Below are 20265 nucleotides of genomic sequence, written 5' to 3'. Positions count from 1 at the left end.
GCAGGGGAGGCTGTCGAGAGCCAGGCTTGGCTTTCCGGTCACGGTGGTCCAGCGAAACGGGCTGGCAACAGGTACTGCGCAGACCCTTCCCGGACAGCGACGGGCTAGAGCCCGACCGAGCGGCACAGAAAAAGGCCGAGCAGCGTCGACAGGGGAGAGACAGGGCAGAGCGCACAGGGCGCAGCCGGTGTTCAGGACCGAGCGCCGTCAATGGGGGAGAGGGGCGAGAGAGAGCAGAGCACAGCCGGTGTTCAAGGGCCGAGCAGCGTCAACGGGGGAGAGAGGCGCGCAGGAAAACGCGAGGCGCTGCCATTGCCACGAGGACCGCAGAGAGCGGCGTTGGCTGCAGCGCACGAAACCCATAGGGTGTCGCCATTTGCCACGAGGACCGCCGAGAGCGGCGTTGGCAGCAGCGCGGGAGACGCCATTTTAAGCCGCAGCGGGGAAGGAAAGCGCGGGAGACGCCATTTTAAGCCAGTCTAACCACACCCAAAAATGCCGAAGAGTGGCAGTATCACAGCGTTCGACAATGAAGTCGAAGATTGGACGACATATGTCGAACACATAGAAGTATACTGCAAGGCGAATGAAGTGCCAGATGACAAGAAAGCGCTGGTATTGTTGAATTCAATGGGTGCAAAAACGTATGGCTTACTACGAAACCTAGTAACCCCAGAGAAGCCAGTAGAAAAGGATTTTGAAAACAGTGTCAATCCTACAGGACCACTTAAACCCCACACCGCTGCAGATAGCAGAAAGATTTAAGTTTCACAAAAGGAACCAGCATACAGATGAAAGTAATGCTGAGTATTTAACGGAACTGCGCAAGCTATCGAAACACTGCCAGTTTGGAGCGGGACTAGCAGATACCTTAAGGGACAAGTTTGTGTGTGGGCTTCAAAGCGAAGGAACCCAGAAACGGCTTCTATCAGAAAAGGATCTTACGCTGGATAAGGCTTTCAGCATTGCAGTATCACACGAAGCAGCAGCACGGGGCGCTGCAGAGATACAACGGAGACCGCAAGAATATGGCACCAATGAAATGTCATACGGAACAGTGAAGTGCTATCGCTGCGGCAGAACAACACACGACCATAATGATTGCTGGTTCAAGGACAAAGTGTACAGACAGTGTGGAAAAGTAGGACACATAGCAAGAGTCTGCAGGTCGGGAAAGAAAACGAGCAGCAAGAAATCTCCACAGGAGAAGTACAAGAAGGTACATAAGGTGACGGAGAGTAGTTCAGACGAACAGAAGAGTGACACAGACTCCGGAATCAAGGAGCTGGGTTGTCTGAAACTACATAATGTGATCAAAACGGAGGATCACCAAACTATCTGGGTCACGCTCAAGATAGGAGTCCAAGTGAAAATGGAATTGGACACAGGATCAGCCCTAACAGTCATAAACCAAAGGGACTACAAGCGGCTATTCTCACATATACCCCTGAGACACAAAAAGATTGTCTTGAAGACGTACACGGGGCAAAAAGTCTACCCCAAAGGAAAAATAAGGGTGAACGTTAAATATAACAGCAAGGAAACACCAAAAATGGACCTATATGTATTGCCAGATGGAGGACCACCACTACTAGGACGTGAATGGATCCGGAAGATACAGCTAGATTGGCATTCCATGCAAGCACTGACTGTGGCTGACAAAAAGGATGACGACGTCACACCTGGGCGACTGTCAAAGATCCTAACTGACGCGAAAGAAGTGTTCCAGCAAGGACTCGGAACACTAAAAGGCATGACAGCGATGATTAAAATTGAAGAAAACGCAAGCCCCAAATTTTTTTTTTTTTTTTTTTTACGGCCAGACCGGTACCTTATGCGATCCGCCCAGCTGTCGAAGCAGAGCTGGAGAGTCTGGAACGTTCAGGTGTACTGTCTAAGGTAGACTGAAGCGAGTGGGCTACACCCATCGTCCCCGTGATGAAAAAGTCGTTGAGCAGCACGCCTGGGGAACCAAGGAAGGTTCGCATCTGTGGGGACTTTAAGGGAACAGTGAACCCGGTCCTTCACACCGTACAATATCCACTTCCGCGGATTGAAGATATTTTCGCCTCGCTATCTGGAGGGAAACGCTTCACTAAGATTGATCTGGCACAGGCGTATCTGCAAATGGAGGTAGAAGCAGCATCAAAAAAATACCTCACAATCAACACCCATAAAAGGTCTCTACCAATACAACCGGCTGGTATTCGGGGTAGCATCAGCTCCGGCTATTTGGCAGAGGGCAATGGAACAAGTCCTGCAAGGGATCCCAGGGACCCAGTGTTACTTAGACGACATCCTGGTCACGGGCGAAAATGACAGTGATCACCTTGCGAACCTGGAGCAGGTGCTTACTAGATTGCAGGAATATGGGCTCCGAGCTAACCGCCCCAAATGCGAGTTTTTTAGAAAACAGATCTCGTATTGTGGCCACGTTATCGATAAAGAGGGGGTTACATAAGTCCCCAGAGAAGATTGAGGCAGTAGTCAAGGCTCCAGCACCGGAAAATGTGTCACAACTGAGGTCGTTCCTCAGGCTGGTAAACTACTACCATAAATTCTTGCCAAATTTGTCTACAATACTACACCCACTGAACCCCCTACTGCAAACTGGGGTGCCATGAAAGTGGAGTGACGAATGTAGACGAGCTTTCCAGAAGAGCAAAACACTAATCACATCGAAAGAGGTATTGGCCCATTACAACCCGGCATTACCAATTCAGTTGGCATGTGATGCGTCACCCTACGGCATTGGAGCGGTGCTGTCGCACAAATTCTCGGACGGCTCAGAGAGGCCAATAGCCTTTGCGTCACGATCACTAACCTCAGCCGAGCGTAACTACGCCCAGATTGACAGGGAGGCCCTCAGCCTAGTGTGGGGAGTGAAAAAGTTCAATCACTATCTGCACGGGCAGAAGTTGACCTTGCTGACCGACCACCAGCCTCTTGTCTCCATCTTTAATCCAAAGGGCATTCCGGTGATGACTGCGCAATGTCTACAAAGATGGTCCCTTTTTCTAGGGGCGCACCAATATGAAATCGAGTATAAGGGCACGAAACAGCATGGACACGCTGATGGGCTATCACGCCTGCCACTGCCTACTGCGGAGGAAGCACCAGCAGTGGATCCTGTCGAAATATTTCATTCGACTATAATTGAATGCTTGCCAGTAACTAACGCTGGTATAGAGAAGGAGACCCGAAATGACCTGACACTGTCTCGGGTATATGATTTGACAGTGAAGGGATGGCCAGCACATCGACTCACTGTTGCCAGCATTCTCATCCAGAAGAGAACAGCTGTCAGTATGCCAGGGGACCTTGATGTGTGGATCCCGAGTGGTAATTCCACCCAAGTTAAGGGAGAGAGTGCTCAATGAGCTTCATGAGGGTCATCTGGGAGGGGTAAAAATGAAAAGCCTAGCCAGGGCTTGTGTGGTGGCCGGGAATCGATAAACAAATCGAGGACCTGACCAAGAGCTGCTCAGGATGCCAGAAAGTCCAAAATGCACCACCGCAGGCCCCTCTACACCCATGGGAGTGGCCCTCATCTCCATGGCAACGGGTGCATATTGATTTTGCTGGTCCATTCATGGACTCAATGTTCTTAATAGCTGTGGATGCGCACTCGAAATGGCCTAGGTCATCAAAATGTCCTCCACCACCACGGAGAAAACTATTGCAGTCCTACGGACCATTTTTGCCAGGAATGGCTTGCCAGAACAGATTTGCTCCGACAATGGACCACAGTTTGTGTCCGAAGAGTTCCGGAGGTTCTTGAAAAAGAATGGGTTCCGGCATTACACATCCGCCCCATATCATCCAGCCACAAATGGATTGGCTGAGGGGTTTGTACAAACCTTTAAGGCAATAAAGGCTATGTACAATGACAACATTCCGCTGCAGCACAAGGTGGACAATTTCCTGTTCGCCTACCGGAATGCGACACATGCAGTCACCAACCAGGCCCCAGCCATGATGTTCTTTAACCGAAGGTTAAGATCTCACCTGGATTTGCTCAGACCAAACGTACGAAGAGATGTTGAGTGTAAGCAATTCCAGCACATCCATGAGAAGCCAACAAGGAGCTTCAATGTAGGGCAACCAGTCTTGGCCCACGACTACCGAACAGAAAAATGGCAGCCAGGAACGATATGCACACGGCAGGGCCCACTAATGTACACAGTGGACGTTGGGGAGAGCATCGTGAGACGCCATGCTGACCAGATCCTAGAGTCACAGGAACAAGTCAACCCCATGCCTCGCCCATACGTACCTGGTGATGAACCCGACGTACAGGTAGCATCTACCCCAGAAACAGTAGCATCGGAAGCTGATGAACCAACCGACGACGGGGCCAGAATCGCCTCTGCACCAAGAGCAAGACACTCGGGAAAGGCGCTATCCAGAAAGGATCAGGCAGCCTCCCCAAAGACTGAATTTATAAATAGACTATTTTCAGCTAATGTTGCATGTTGAAAGTGTTAATTGTAATTAGTTTGATATTTAATTGTTAAATGAGTGTTATGGTACTGTTAATCTAAAAGGGGAGGAATTGTAAAGGTATGTACCTTTAAGGGGGGGGGGGGGAACTACTTATTACAGCTCCTGTATACTGTAGTACCGGCAGTGACCACACCTGTGTATAAACCCTGAGTAGTGATCTGTACAGTTAGTTCTAGAGTAACCCTCATTCAGCAAACACCTGTTGAATCGTTCCCTGCAGTCTGTTGTCTGATTATTTAAGGACACAACATTAAGATACACGGACATAACAGCGTCAATATTCTTTTTGTGGTATGGAGATTAGAACTGCACATAGTATTTTAAGTATGGTCCAACCAGGATTTTATGTACATTTAACATTAGCCTTTATATACTATTTATGCAGATATGAAGCCCAGTACAGTACTTTGCACTATGGCTTTATCAACTTGTGTTGCTATTTTTAATGATTTATGTATTTGTATTCCCAGATTTCTTTGCTCTTCTACCCCATTTTGTTTCTTACCTTCCAAGGAATAAGTGCCTTATTCTTCCTACCTGTGATGAAATAAGTCTGTTCTGGATTGTCTGTTGTTGTACTTGTTAATGTCTGGAATGTTTTACAGGTGCAACCACAAATGTTCCTCCCTAGCTCCGCCTTTATGGAGCCTCCTGATTGGTGTGAGTCTTATTTATAAGAGCTGGGTTTTACTCATAAGGGCTGGGTCGGTGATGAATGATGGTTGCCCTGTGTTAACTTGATGCCATGATTCTTACTTAATAAAAGCCTCGAGTTTTAACCTCATGGATTCAGGCAGTTATTTGGCACATCACTACCAAAATGAACCACTTCACACTTCGCAATATTGAATTTCATTTGTCATATTTGCCCACTTTGCAAATGTGTTCATGTTTCCTGTATTTTGATGCAGTCCTCCACATTATTAGCTACATCCCTAATTTGGTATCATCTGCAAATGTCAACACTACTTCCAATTTCAGTTCAAATCATTAAGTATTTGGTAAACAGCAGTGATCCCAGCACGGATCTCTGTGGGACACCACTTCCCACTTTGGACTTTCTGCCAGTCAGAGTAACTTCCCTTAACTGCTACCTTTGGGTTTCTGTTTTGTAGCCATCTTTCATTCCATTCGTCTATCAGTCTCTAATGCAGCACCCTTCTGAAAGTCCATCCACCGCATTGTCCTTGTTTACTCTTTGAATTCTTCAAGAATTCAATAAAGCTTGCTCAACATGACCTTTCTTTCAGAATCCATGTTTTTAAAAAAAAATTGTATTCTCAGTCTCTAGGATTTGATCCAATTAACATTCTTAATTCAAACATGCATCATGTCATAAGTCCTTGGAAAGCCTGTGTATTTACAAGAGGATCCTTAAGTGACAGTTAAAAGATTGCTCCGCACCGGCAATCTCATCATATACACCACAGTATTTTACAACTGTGACTTGCATGAGCACCGATCCTATCTCTGTTGCAGTGCTGTTCAACAGAATATCGCTGACTAGCCACAGGTGTGGCTATGGCATCATTATTACATGCAAGTGCACTCTCATATATATTTACTTAAACATCTACCACTATTCAGTGAAAAACTGTGCAGTCTTGCTCTGTCACCACCAAAGTTTAGGATTCTGGTATGACAACACATCTTAGCGCAGCTTCTAGGTTTTTGTCCAGCAGTTGCGAGCGGCACTTGAACTTCAGTGATTGTCGAGAATATTGACTCGCATAACTGTATATGGCGTTAAGCCGAACATGGAACGCAGCTTGGCGATGGAAATTCTGAAAACCGGATATTCATCCTTAGTTTGGCATTTTGCCACATTTCAGCACAAAGTCGACCTCGTTCATGTATCCATATTGCAGTGTCTCGACCAATCATGGCAGATGCACCATCAGTGGTTACAGAGACAAGGTTGTCCAAGTTTAGCTCAAACCTTTCCATGCCAAGTTTCGCAGCAGCCAAAATGTCAGGACTATGTGCGAGGTGTTTCAGTCCCATAAGCGCCAACAGCTCTGCTCCCAGTTCAAAGTCTTGCTTAACAAATCATAAAATTATACTCCAAACACCAACTGGACAGTGCTGCGAATGTCTCAGGACTCATCAAGTGCAAATGAAAATGCAAGACAATCTTCGATGCTGCCAGACAGATAGCAACAAAACTGTCTAGTAACTCAACTGCAGAATATAATTTCTGATTTTTGGTTGTTAGTTCTCCAGTAAAGTGTCCATGATTGTCACCATCTCCATCAGAAAACAGTTTCTTATTTTCGCACCTGAATCCAAACAATTTTATAACTGGCCAAAACTAACTTTCAAACATGAGAGAAATTGCTTCAGAATCATTTTCTGCTGATTGAAAGTTTGGTTTCAGTTGAGAAATTTTATGCACTCTTTCCATTTCCCACAAATCGAGTGGATGTTTTCTCTCAAGTTGAAAATGCTCATGTTTGAAATTTTCTTCAAATTATCCACCTTATTCTCAGGAAACAACTTTGCACAAAATACAAAGTGGCTTCTCATCACTTATCAGGACAGCAAACTGAATCTCCAATTCACAGTGAAACATTCGTCCCACTTTCGCCCATTCTCAACCCTTGTTGACTGGATACTCCACTGGCCCATCAGTCAGCTCTCAATTCATAGAAAACAGTCTCAGTTTCCCTTTTTTTGGGGGGACAAACTTATCCATTTGCAAATCTATTCAATCCTTTATTTATTTTTCTTTCATGAGACCCGCCCCTGCTCTTCATCCAGAATGGATGCTGCTTTCCTTTTGCATGGGATGCCTGTTGGAGCTGCTCGTTATTGGCTGCATTTGCTTTCTTCTGCTGGTCTTAAACAGTTATTCCGATTGGTCAAGCTGACCACAAACACAGCTTCCCTCTCCATACAATGTTGCTGGTGTTTCCATGGTGCTGAAGCTCGACATTTTCACTCGCGTTACACACCATTTTAGCAAATAACCAATAAGCAGTAACCAAGGAAGTAAAGCATTCACAACGATCAAAAAACACTTGCATACTCTGCTTTTCATCTGACCATTTTACTAACAGGCATATAGAAAGGGTTAAAGTACAAATGCATACACTCTGAGCGAATAGTATTGAAATCACATGCCTAATGACAGTGTCCATTATTCAATTTTATTTACTAATCAGAAATGCAATTCACCACATCTGGATTCATAATTCGTCACATGCGGCTAGTGGCTCAAGTATTGGACAACATTGTTCCATTGAAACAACCTCCAGCATTAAGTCCTATTCTCTTCTAACTTTTGCTTGTGCATCTCTTCTTTGCTCTGCCGTCAGTTGCAGAGCCTCCAACCAGCCTGCCCTGAACTCTGGAATTTACTTTCCAAACGCCACTGCCTCACTATCTCACCCCACCTTCAAAAGCCACTTTGAAATCTACATCTGCTGTCACGTTCCTTAACTCTTCGCCCAATTCCTGCTCTGGGGGTAATTTTCAACTCATCGCTGGAGCGTGAAACCAATGTTGTGGGCTGGGCACCAGTCCTAGAAACCGCACGTTTCATAAAGGAACATTGAGCAGTTTCTAAAATGGGCCCAGCCCGTAATACCGATTAGTTTAAAATTACCACCCCACCCCACGTCCAATCACCCTCGAGAACATTTCCTAGTTAAAGGTGCTATTCAAGTGCAACAAAATACAGAAGAGGTGCCAATTACAATTGGAAATGCCAACGAGAGTTTAAAAAAAATTCACATTCTGCACTCATTAGAACAGACTTGTTAAACATTATTTCAAGGAAAATAGTTATTGCCATGCTGCAGACAACAGCAGGTCTTGGGATTAATTGACTATACAGGAAAAGCTGAAATGTACAACTTTGCTGCAACAATTATTATAGCGGTGTTGCCTAAAATAACACACTTAATGTGCCCATCAAAAAGGACAATTCCACGTGGCTTGTAATTGCACAGATGCTTAAAAATTACATGTGTTTTTATTTTTTGTTCTATCCTACTGAAACTGGCTGAACTGGAATACCCCATCCTATTCTCATTCTTGGTTTACACCTTTATAAAAAAACAAAAACAAATCTTCATCCACGAAACCAGACAGAACCCCCAATTTGCAAAGTCAGATAAGTGGAGGTCCACACAGGTCAATGCACAGAGTATCACCTTGCTTGCTGGCCTGAGGCTTCATTACACGATGCGTAACTTAATATATCTCTCGCATAGAAACTAGCCTATAGAGGGAACTGACAGACTGTAACCTCTGCTGGAGGCACAAGGGCGACTCTGGCATGCTCGTACTAGAGTTGCCTAAAGGTAAATCGTTTCAGACAGCTATGTCACTTATCAGAATCAGCAGTGTTTTGAATTCCAAATTCACATCAGATTACTAATTATCTGGGTGTCTTCTTGTGAAAGTAGAAATTTGGTCCCCAAAATTTAACTTGTGCTCTTTGGCAGATACTTATTTTTCCTCTTCCCTACCCACACTGCCTGAATGCAGCAAATATGGTTTATGAGTCAATGGGCTGTGACAAAGCTCTATCTCCCCACATAGTTTTTCCACAAGTGTTGGCAATGTTTTAAACAATGGGATGGGGTTTCATGGCCGTGCTGGTCTTGTCCTCACCCCAGATCCGTATGTGCATTTTTCTGGAAAAGGAGTTGGGGACAGGTGAAGGGAGAGAGAAACTAAACTTTAGTCAATTTTCTGTTCACTCTTCTGACTGAGGATGCCAAAACCAATTGCACTTTCACTGTAAAGTAGGGTGAAGATTTAGCCTGGACCAGAAGTCAAATGTGACTTTCCCATTTGTACAACTTGGTTCACACCATTTTCAGCATCATTGCAAAGCAGTTTCCACTTCCCAGCAATACGGAAGATAGTGTTGCAAGCAGGGCCCAAAGAGTCAAAGAATGATACAGCACAGGAGGCCATTTTGCCCATCGTGCCTGCGTCAGCTCTTCAGTAGAATGATCCAATTATTCTTACTCCTCTGCTCTTTTTTTCCCTTCTAGTATTTATCCAATTCCCCTTTGAAAGTTACTATTGAGTCTGCTTCCACCACCCTTTCAGGTAGTTCATTCCAGATCACAACAACTCACTGCGGAAAAAAATGTTTCCTCATGTCCCCTCTGGTTCTTTTGCCAATCACCTTAAATCTGCGTCCTCTGGTTACCGACACTTCTGCCACTGGAAACAGTTTCTTATTTACTCTATCAAAACTGTTCATGATTTTCAATACCTCTATCACATTTCTTCTTAACCTTCTCTGATCTGAGAACAACCCCAGCTTCTCCACATAACCTAGTACCATTCTAGTGAATCTCTCTGTACCCTCTCTAAGGCCTCGACTTCCTTCCTAAACTGTGGTGCCCATAATTGAACACAATACTCCAGGTTGAGACCTACCAGTGTTTTATAAAGGTTTAGCATAACTTCCTTTCTTTTGTCCTCTCTGCCTCTATTAATAAAGCCAAGGATCCCATATGCTTTTTCTTAAAAAAAAAAAAAAAAGCCTTCTCAGCTTGTCCTGCCACCTTCAAAGATTTGTGTACATACATCCCCAGGTCTCTGTTCCTGCACCCGCTTTAAAAAAATCAAATCAAATTTTATTGTCATTGTTAGTGCACAAGTGCAGTACAACGAATGTCGGCTTGCGGCTCCCGAGAGTGTACATTTAGATTAAGACATTTAAACTTTCAACATACATTTGGCTTGTAATACATTAACATAAACATAACCATAATAAAGTGCATTGGCAGATGTGCAGGCTTTAGAGTTTATTTGTGGAGTTCAGTAGGATGACAGCCCTGGGAAAGAAGCTGTTCCTAAATCTGGTCGTTCGGGTGCGAATGCATCTGTAGCGTCTCCCAGATGGCAGGAGGGCGAACAGACTGTGGCTGGGGTGGGTAGGGTTTTTGATGATGGACCGTGACCTCCGTAAACAGCGTTTCTGGTATATGTGCTCTATGGTCGGTAGCCGGGTGCCGGTAATGCGTTGGGCAGTTTTGACTACCTGCTGCAGGGCTTTCCGGTCATAGTAGCTACAGCTGCCATACCATACTGTGATACAGTTTGTCAGGATGCTCTCTATTGTGCAGCGGTAAAAGTTAGAGAGGATCAGGGGTGACAGGTTACATCCCTTCAGCCTCCTTAAGAAATATAGGCGCTGCTGGGCCGCCTTCACCAGAGAGGAGGTATTGAGGGACCAGGAGAGGTCTTCCGAGATGTGGACTCCGAGGAACTTAAAGCTGTCCACCCTTTCCACCACAGCCCCATTGATGTGGATGGGGGGGGTGACTTCCGCCTTTAGACTTCCTGAAGTCCACAATGATTTCTTTGGTTTTCTTGATGTTAAGGGCCAGGTTGTTATCGGCACACCACTTCACGAGATGCTGGACCTCCTCCCTGTAGGCTGACTCATCGTTGTTGGTGATCTGGCCTACTACCGTGGTATCATCCGCAAACTTGATGGTGTTGGAACCATGAACAGCCACACAGTCGTGGGTGAAGAGGGAGTAGAGGAGGGGGCTCGGCACACATCCTTGTGGGGCCCCCGTGTTCAGGGTTCGGGGGGGGGGGGGGGGGGGGGGGGGGAGGTGTGGTTACCTAATTTGACAGACTGGGGTCTGTTTGTTAGGAAGTCCAGGGTCCAGTTGCAGAGGGAAGTGTTCAGGCCAAGAGTTTGGAGTTTGGTGGCCAGCTTGTTGGGGACGATAGTGTTGAATGCTGAGCTGTAGTCCATGAACAGCATTCTGATGTAGGTCTCCTTACCATCTAAGTGATTCAGTGCCGAGTGTAGAGCAGTTGTGATTGCATCCTCTGTTGATCTGTTTGCACAATAGGCAAACTGGTGTTGGTCAAGAGAGGCGGGAACACTGGCTTTGATGTGAGCCAGGGCCAGTCTCTCGAAACACTTCATTATGATGGGTGTGAGTGCGACAGGTCGCTAGTCGTTCAGGCACGTCACAGCCGTTTGTTTTGGCACAGGAATAATGGTAGCGGTCTTGAAGCATGTAGGGACTACTGCCTGGGCCAATGACAGATTGAAGATGGCGGCGAAGACATCAGCCAGCTGATCAGCACATTCCTTGAGTACCCGTCCAGGGATGCTATCCGGTCCAGCAGCCTTTCGTGTGTTCACTCCGCGTAGAACACCCCTTATGTCGGAGGTCGACAGAGTGAGCACCTGGTCTTCCGGGGGTGGCAAGGCTTTGGTAGCCGGCTCCCTGTTGTCCCTGTCGAAGCGAGCCTAGAAGTTGTTAAGCTCCTCCGGAAGGGAGGCATCGCTAACCGAGGGGGCTGGTGTTTTTGCCCTTGTAGTCAGTGATGGACTGGATGCCTTGCCACATGCGCCGGGGGTCCGAGTTGTTGCGGAAATGATCCTCTATCCGCAGTGTCTGTTTCCTTTTGGCAGTCCTGATCCCCTTTTTTAGGTTGGTCCTAGCTGCACTGTAAGCCGTCGCGTCGCCAGATTTAAATGCTGCGTCGCGTGCTTTCAACAGTGAGCGGACCTCTCCGTTCATCCAGGGTTTCTGGTTGGGGTATGTCCTGATATTTTTATGGGTCGTGACGACCTCGACGCAGCTGTTAATGTAGAATAGCACTGTGGATGCGTATTCCTCGATGTCATTATGGGCAAACATGCCCCAATCAGTGCATTCGAAGCAATCCTGAAGCTCCGAGACTGCCCCCTCTGGCCATACTTTCACTGATCTCACTGATGTTCTCCCTTTCTTGATGAGCGGTTTGTATGCCGGGGCTAGAAACAGGGAGAGGTGGTCAGACTTCCCAAGGTGGGGGCAGGGAATGGCCTTATAAGCGTCTACAATGCTCGTGTAGACTTGATCCAGAGTGTTCTCCCCTCTTGTGGGGCAGGAAACATTCTGGTGGAATTTCGGTAGTACAGTTTTTAGGTTTATGTGATTGAAGTCCCCCGCGACGGTAAAAGCTCCGTCTGGGTGCGCAGTTTGTTGTTCGCTGATGGCCCTGTAGAGGTCCTTCAGTGCTAGTTTGGCATTAGCGTGTGGTGGGATGTAAACCGCAGTGATGATAACAGCCATGAATTCCCAAGGCAGGTAGAAGGGTCTGCACCTTACCATGAAGAATTCCAAATCAGCCGAGCAGGATCTATCGATTATGTCCGTGTTAGTGCACCAGGCATTGTTAGTGTAAATGCACAAACCGCCTCCCTTGCTCTTACCGGAGTCTGCAGTTCTGTCGGCGCGGAAGACCGTGTGTCCTTCTAGTTGGATGGTGGTGTCAAGGATGCCATTGTTCAGCCAGGTCTCCGTGAAGATCATGGCGCAGCATTCCTTTGTCCTTTTCTGTGTGGAGAGATCCAGTTTGATCTCATCCATTTTGTTTTCCAGTGACCGGACGTTGGCCAGGAAAATACTTGGGAGGGAGGGTTTGTGTGGGGCCCTCTTCAGCCTGTTTTGGATATCGGCCCTCTTACCCCGCTTCTGCTTGCGTTCCCTGCGCGGTCTGCGCCGACTTCCGGCTGGGGAAGGACGCCACGCTGGTCCCGGGGGGCGGGCGATGTCAGGAGGCAGATCGATGTCGCTGAGTGTGAGCCGCACGCAGTCGGCCCCGATGTCTAGGAGCGTCTGCCGGCTGTACAGTAGGTCTGCCCTCAATTCCCGTATCAGCAGAGTCCAGAAGAGACTCAGAAGGGGGGTGAAAACGCTCAGTCTCGGGAGAGACAAAGCCGCTGCGTCCGTGCGCGCCGCCATTTTTTACAAATTAAAATTGTACCATTTAATTTATATTACCCCTCATATTTCCTACCAAAATGCATCACTTCATACTGCACTACATTAAATTTCATCTGCCATGTGTCTGCCCGCTTCAAAGCAAACCCTATATATTTAAATAAAAAGTTGGTTACTATTCTCCTCACTGTTTACTACATTTCTCAGTTTTTTCTCATCTGCAAACTTTGAAATTATGCTCGGTCTACTCAAGTCCAGGTCATTAATATGTATCAAAAAGAGCAGTGGCCCTAATACCGACCCCTAGGGAACACCACTGTATACTTCCCTCCAGTCTGAAAAACAACAGTTTACCACTACTCTCTGGCTTTCTGTCCATTAGCCAATTACGTATCCATGCTGCCGCTGCCCCTTTCATCCCATGGGCTTTCATTTGGCTAACTAGTCCAATATGTGGTACTTTATCAAATGGCTTTTGAAAGTCCATACACACATCAATTGCATTACCCACATCAACTCTCAGTTACTTCAAAGAACTCGATCAAGTTAGTTAACACAATCTGGCCTATAACAAATCCGCGCTGACTTTCATTTATTAGCACATACTTTTCCAACTGCCAATTAATACTGTTCCAGATTATTGACCGAAAGTTTCCCTGCTACTGTGTACGTTAGGTTGACTGGCCTGTAATGACCGGGTTTATCCTGCTCCCCTTTTTTGAACAGGGATGTAACATTTACAATCCTCCAGTCCTCTGGCACCACTCCCATTTCCAAGGAGGATTGGAAGATTGTGGCTAGAGGCTCTGCAATTTCCACCCTTGCTGTAACCCTATTATGTAACGAGAAAGGATTAATTTGCAATCTTGTTGTACGAGGCCCCTTGGGTCGGCGCGATCATATGATCGAATTCTTCATTAAGATGGAGAATGAAGTAGTTGACTCAGAGACAAGGGTCCTCAATTTAAATAAAGGAAACTACAATGGTCTGAGGAGCGAGTTGGGTAGGATTGATTGGGGAATGGCACTCAAAGGGTTGACGGTGGATAGGCAATGGCAAACATTCAAAGACCGAATGGATGAGCTACAGAATTTGTTCATCCCAGTTTGGCATAAAATTAAAACAAAAAAGGTGACTCAACCATGGCTAACAAGGGAAATTAGGGATAGCATAAGATCCAAGGAGAGAACATATAAATTGGCTAGAAAAAGCAATAATCCTGAGGATTGGGAGCAGTTTAGGAGTCAAAGGAGGACAAAGGGATTAATTAAGAAAGGGAAAATAGAATGAGAGTAAGCTTGCAGGGAACATAAAAACTGACTGTAAAAGCTTTTATAGATATGTGAAGAGAAAAAGATTGGTGAAGTCAAGCGTAGGTCCCTTGCAGTCAGAATCAGGGGAATTTATAATGGGAAACAAAGAAATGGCAGACCAACTAAATACATACTTTGGTTCTGTCTTCACAAAGGAGGACACAAATAACCTCCCAGAGATGTTGGGGAACATAGGGTCTGATGAAAGGGAGGAACTGAAAGAAATCAATATTTGTAGGGAAATGGTGTTAGGAAAATTGATGGGACTGAAGGCCGATAAATCCCCAGGGCCTGATGGTCTACATCCCAGGGTACTTAAGGAAGTGGCCCTAGAGATAGTAGATGCATTGCTGGTCATCTTCCAGAACTCGATAGACTCTGGAACGGTACCCATGGATTGGAGGGTAGCTAATGTTACCCCACTATTCAAAAAAGGTGGTAGAGGAAAAAGCGGGGAATTATAGACCGGTAAGCCTGACATCGGTAGTGGGGAAAATGCTGGAGTCTATTATAAAAGATGTAATAGCAGAGCACTTGGAAAGCAGTGACAGGATTGGACAAAGTCAACATGGATTTACAAAAGGTAAATCACGCTGGACTAATCTGCTGGAATTTTGAGGATGTAACTGGTAAAATAGATAAGGGAGAACCAGTGGATGCGGTGTATTTGGACTTTCAGAAGGCTTTCGCTAAGGTCCCACATAAGAGATTAGTGTGCAAAATTAAGGCACATGGGATTGGGGGCATGGTATTGACTTGGATAGAGAACTGGTTGGCGGACAGAAAGCAAAGAGTTGGAATAAACGGGTCGTTTTCCGAGTGGCAGGCAGTGACTAGTGGGGTACCGCAAGGATCGGTCTTAGGACCCCAGCTGTTCACAATATATATTAATGATCTGGACGAGGGAATTGAATGTAATATCTCCAAATTTGCAGACGACACAAAGCTGGGTGGGAGGGTAAGCTGTGAGGAGGATGTCGTGAAACTCCAGTACGATTTGGACAGGTTGGGTGATTATACTGCATCTGCCCAATGTGGATAAATGCGAGGTTATCCACTTGTGGCAAAAACAGGAAGGCAGATTATTATCTGAACGGCAATAGATTGGGAAAAGGGGAAGTACGAGAACTGGGTGTCCTTGTGCACCAGTCGCTGAAGGTAAGCATGCAGGTGCAGCAGGCGCTTAAGGCGGCAAATGGTATGTTGGCCTTCATAGCGAGAGGATTAGAGTACAGGAGCAAGGATGTCTTGCTGCAGTTGTACAGGGCCTTGGCGAGACCACACCTTGAGTATTATGTGCAGTTTTGGTCGCCTTATCGGAGGAAGGATGTTCTTGCCATGGAGGGAGTGCAGCCAAGATTCACCAGACTGATACCCAGGATGGCAGGAATGACGTATGGAGAGAGATTGGGTCGATTAGGCTTATATTTGCGAGAGTTTAGAAGAATGAGAGGGGATCTCATTGAAACTTATAAAATTCTAACAGGACTAGACAGACTAGATGCAGGAAGGATGTTCCCGATGGCAGGGGAGTCCAGAACCAGGGGTGTCAGTCTAAGGATAAGGGGTAAGCCATTTAGGACTGAGATGAAGAATTTCTTCACCCAGAGAGTGGTGCACCTGTGGAATTCTCTACCACAGAAGGCAGTGGAGGTCAATTCATTAAATATATTCAAGAAGGAGTTAGATATATTTCTTAAGGCTAAATAGATCAAGGGATATGGGGAGAAAGCAGGGACAGAGTACTTAATTTGGATGATCAGCCATGATCTCATTAAATGGCGGAACAGGCTCGAGGGGCCGAATGGCCTACTGCTATCTTCTATGTTTCGTAACTATTCTAAACCTGATATTATGAACATTGTTCCCCAAATGCTCCCCCACTGAAACATGCTCCAATTCATCCCCCAGAACTATATCCAGCAGATTACTTCCTCATTGACCTGGAAGAAAGTTCTCGTGTACACATTTCAGGAATCCCTCCCCATCTTTGCTCTTCACACTGTTACTATCCAAGTGTATTAGGATAATTGATGTCCCCCATTATCACAGCACTGTAGTCCTTGTATCTTTCTGTAATTTTCCTGCAAAGTTGCTCCTCTATCTCCTTCCCACTATTTGGTGGCCTATATTATACACCCAGTATAGTGAACAGTGACGAGGATAGTGATGGACTTCAAGACAGACAGACAGGTTGGTGAAATGGGCGGACACGTGGCAAATACAATTTAACACAGAAGTGCCAAATGATACATTTTGGTAGAAAGAATGAAGAGAGGAAATATAAACTAAACTAAAGGGTACAATCCTAAAGGGGGTGCATGAACAGAGACCCAGGGGCATATGTGCACAAATCATTGAAGGTGGCAGGGCAGGTTAAGAAGGCAGTTAAAAAAGCATATGGGATCCTGGGCTTCATAAATAGAGGCATAGAGTACAAAAGCAAGGAAGTTATGATGAACCTGTATAAAACACTGGTTCGGCCGCAACTGGAGTATTGTGTCCAATTCTGGGCACAGCACTTTAGGAAGGATGTGAAGGTCTTGGAGAGGGTGCAGAAAAGATTTACGAGAATAATTCCAGGGATGAGGGATTTCAGTTATGTGGATAGACTGGAGAAGCTGGGGTTGTTCTCCTTAGAGCAGAGAAGATTGAGAGGAGATTTAACAGAAGTGTTCAAAAACATGAGGGGTCTAGACAGAGTAGAGAGAGAGAAACTGTTCCCATTGGCAGAAGAGTCGAGAACCAGAGGACACAGATTTAAGGTGAATGACAGAAGAACCAAAGGCGACATGAGGAAAAACTTTTTTACTCAGCGAGTGATTTGGATCTGGAATGCACTGCCTGAAAGGGTGGTGGAGGCAGACTCAATCACAGCTTTCAAAAGGGAATTGGATAAGTACCTTGTAGTGTATGTACTTTGCAGAAGGAACTATATTCTGCAGCCCCTGTATACTGCAGTACCAGTAGTGACCACCCTTGTATATAAGCCTGTGTAGTAACTTTGCATAGTAGTTCCAGTTTTGTCTCCACTCAGTAAACACCTGTTGTAACCAACTCCTGCAGTCCGTGTCTCAATTACACACGGACATAATATACCTGAAGGAAAAAAAAAAAATCGCAGGGCTACAGGGAAAGGACAGGGGAGTGGGACTAGCTGAAGTGCTCTTGCAGAGAGACGGCACGGGCTCGATGGGCCGATTGGCCTTCTTCCGTGCTGTAACTATTCTATGATTCTAGGTGTAGCATAATAGCTCCTTTAGTGTTCCTTAATTCTAACCAAATAGAATCTTTGACTCCTCAGCTACACCGTTAATCTTCAGTGCTGTAATAGTTAATTTGATCAATACTGCCACCCCACCTAAATACCTTGTGGCCTGGAATATTAAGTTCCGAAACCTCCCCTTATGAGAGCTAGGTCTGTGTTATGGCCACTATATCATAGTCTCATGTGGCAACTTGTGCCTGCAGCTTACCAACCTTATTTCCACACTACGTACATTTACGCACATGCACACCAAACTCATCTTAGACTGTCTTTCATTTACCCCCTATCTGATCCCTCCCATTTCTGAACTATTCTTTACGCTAGTGCTATTTGCCTTGCACAGCATGTGTGAAGCTTGTTTCTCCTTTCTAATGTTTCATTCTGGTTCCCCACCCCCTGTCAAATTTGTTTAAATCATCCCCCACAAGGACATTGGTTCCAGCTCTGTTGAGGTGTAACCCATTCATCTTGAACAGATCCCTTCTGCCCCAGAACTGATACCAACATCAGATCAAGGCATATCTCCAGAACTAACTTTCAAACTCCATCAACAGGGCCCAAACTGCAGATCACTGTGTAAACCTGCAGTTGGAGTCCCTAAGGATAAAGTTTAGCAGTGTCATGTGAAAATCTTTAAAAATGTGAACAAAGCTACTCCCAGGTTGAAAAAATTTTATAGGTTAAATTTTTTTATTTTTTTTTTATTTTTTTTAAAAAGACGGTTTTGTGCAGCGTGTGTTGTACTATAACTACATCCCCTCAATGCCCAGGTAATGCTTTGGAGGTGCCGGTGCGATTGGGACCAAAAATTCAAGAGTGACTCACTTAGAGTTCAGTCAATGAAGTATGAATACAAGCTGAATATCGAACGAAGTGTAACATTTACCCACTGAAGGAGGGTAAAGCAAGGGGGAGGAAAACAAAAATTATCTTTACAAGACTTCCACTTTGCCTTCAAGTGCCATTTTCAAATTATCTAGCATATCTATTGTACAAGGGTGAAAGAGCATTTACTAATGCACTGTATCACCAGGCCGAGATTGAAATTCTAGTTTCACGTTGGGGGTTACAGGATAAATTTTATCCCAAGAGAAATTTCTATTCCTGTTTACACTCTACTGTAAAAGGAGGAAAGGATCAAGCTCAAATCCTGGTCAGGTTTTTAACTCTATGATTAAGTCAGTAGCATTCTTTAGCCATGATAAAGCGAGGGTTAGGTATCCAAATGGTTAACTGGCAGCATCTGACTGTAGAAGCATTGGAGTTAGTCCTCATGCATATTCTCTCATGACTATTCCAAATTCACTACCAACACTCTGCCTCGTATGTGAAATGTTCATTCTCCCTGTGTAGACCCATTACAGGGTTTATGTGCCAGCTTTAACGATACAAGAAGCCTTTTGTTCTGAGATTTCATGGGGTTTTCATACCGTGGAGTATATGGAACAGCTGGTGGTGGTGGGATGTACAGATCCTTAATAGCAGGCTTTTCTTTCTTTTGGGACATCTCCATCGTGCTGGCTGTTGACGGAGTTGCGGTCTGTGAAGGGCTGGTCTAGAGAGGAAAAAAAGGAGTGCTAAACTATTTAAAGGCAGACTCATTTTATGTGCGGATGGGGGGGGTGTTGGCGGGAGGGAGAGAGAAATAAAGGAGCATGGTCAAATATGAGATTAATACCATGGAGCTTATTCCACGTCAGTTCCTAACTGGATGACAGCCAAGGACAGGAAGTATTTCACAGCTTCCTCCACATCTGTTGGACAGTTCCAGTTTTCAAACATTTGCTTTTTCTTCAGAACAGTGCAAAATTTCTACAAGTTTCTGTTGCTGATTATAATGTGAAATTAGATTAATTTTAACATAAAATATTTCTACACTGTACTATTGGATTAAAAATAAAACTGCATTCCCCTAAAAGATCAGTTCTAGAAATGCTACTTTAAAAAAAGAGCTTCACAATGCTGTAGCATCTTAATTAGATATAAATGCTCTCAAGCTCAATGAACAAACTTGCATTTATTTAGTGTCTTTCACAACTTTGGGATGTCCCACAGCACTTTACAGCCATTGAAGTACTTTTGAAGTACAGTCACTATTGTAATGTAGGAAATGCAGCAGCCGATTTGCACACAGCAGGGTCCTACAAACAGCAATGAAATAAATGACTAGATCATTTAGTTGATCTTGCGATATAACAATATTGAGAGCAAGCACTGGCACCTGTAAACAGCCACCAATGAGAATGGATCTGTAAACTCTTAAGCAGTGCCTTACCTGCACAACTGGTGGTTTCCAGCGCATGTTCTTCAGAGGAGCTGGAGTAAAGTTGCATGTGTTTGCTGGCCGTTTTTTCAACAAAAGTACCACACCTGTAGGGTCTTCACGAAGTTTTCCAACAAGATTTTTCAACTGCCATCCAACCTTTTAACACAGTGGAACCAGGTCTAAATTACTAAACAATTTGAGTT

At 45.2% G+C, this 20265-nt stretch overlaps 1 protein-coding gene across 4 annotated transcripts in view; it reads right to left on the bottom strand.

The window, feature by feature from the left end:
• Positions 1 to 20265, bottom strand: part of cnksr3 (cnksr family member 3) — a 226273-nt gene that overhangs the window by 31325 nt on the left and 174683 nt on the right. For all 4 annotated transcript variants that reach the window (XM_085981477.1, XM_085981475.1, XM_085981476.1 and 1 more), the window contains 2 exons: positions 20072 to 20218; positions 19227 to 19351 (listed from right to left, as the gene is read on the bottom strand). In XM_085981477.1, the coding sequence (XP_085837603.1) occupies positions 19227 to 19351; positions 20072 to 20218 (272 nt within the window). The remainder of the gene's footprint in view (positions 1 to 19226; positions 19352 to 20071; positions 20219 to 20265) is intronic.

This window comes from Somniosus microcephalus, chromosome 3 (genome assembly GCF_052327205.1).
Source record: "Somniosus microcephalus isolate GS21.2 chromosome 3, FLI_Smic_1.0, whole genome shotgun sequence".
Classification (NCBI taxonomy): domain Eukaryota; kingdom Metazoa; phylum Chordata; class Chondrichthyes; order Squaliformes; family Somniosidae; genus Somniosus; species Somniosus microcephalus.
The sequence above is the reverse complement of the archived record's forward strand: the minus strand, read 5'-3'. Positions and strand labels throughout refer to the sequence as shown.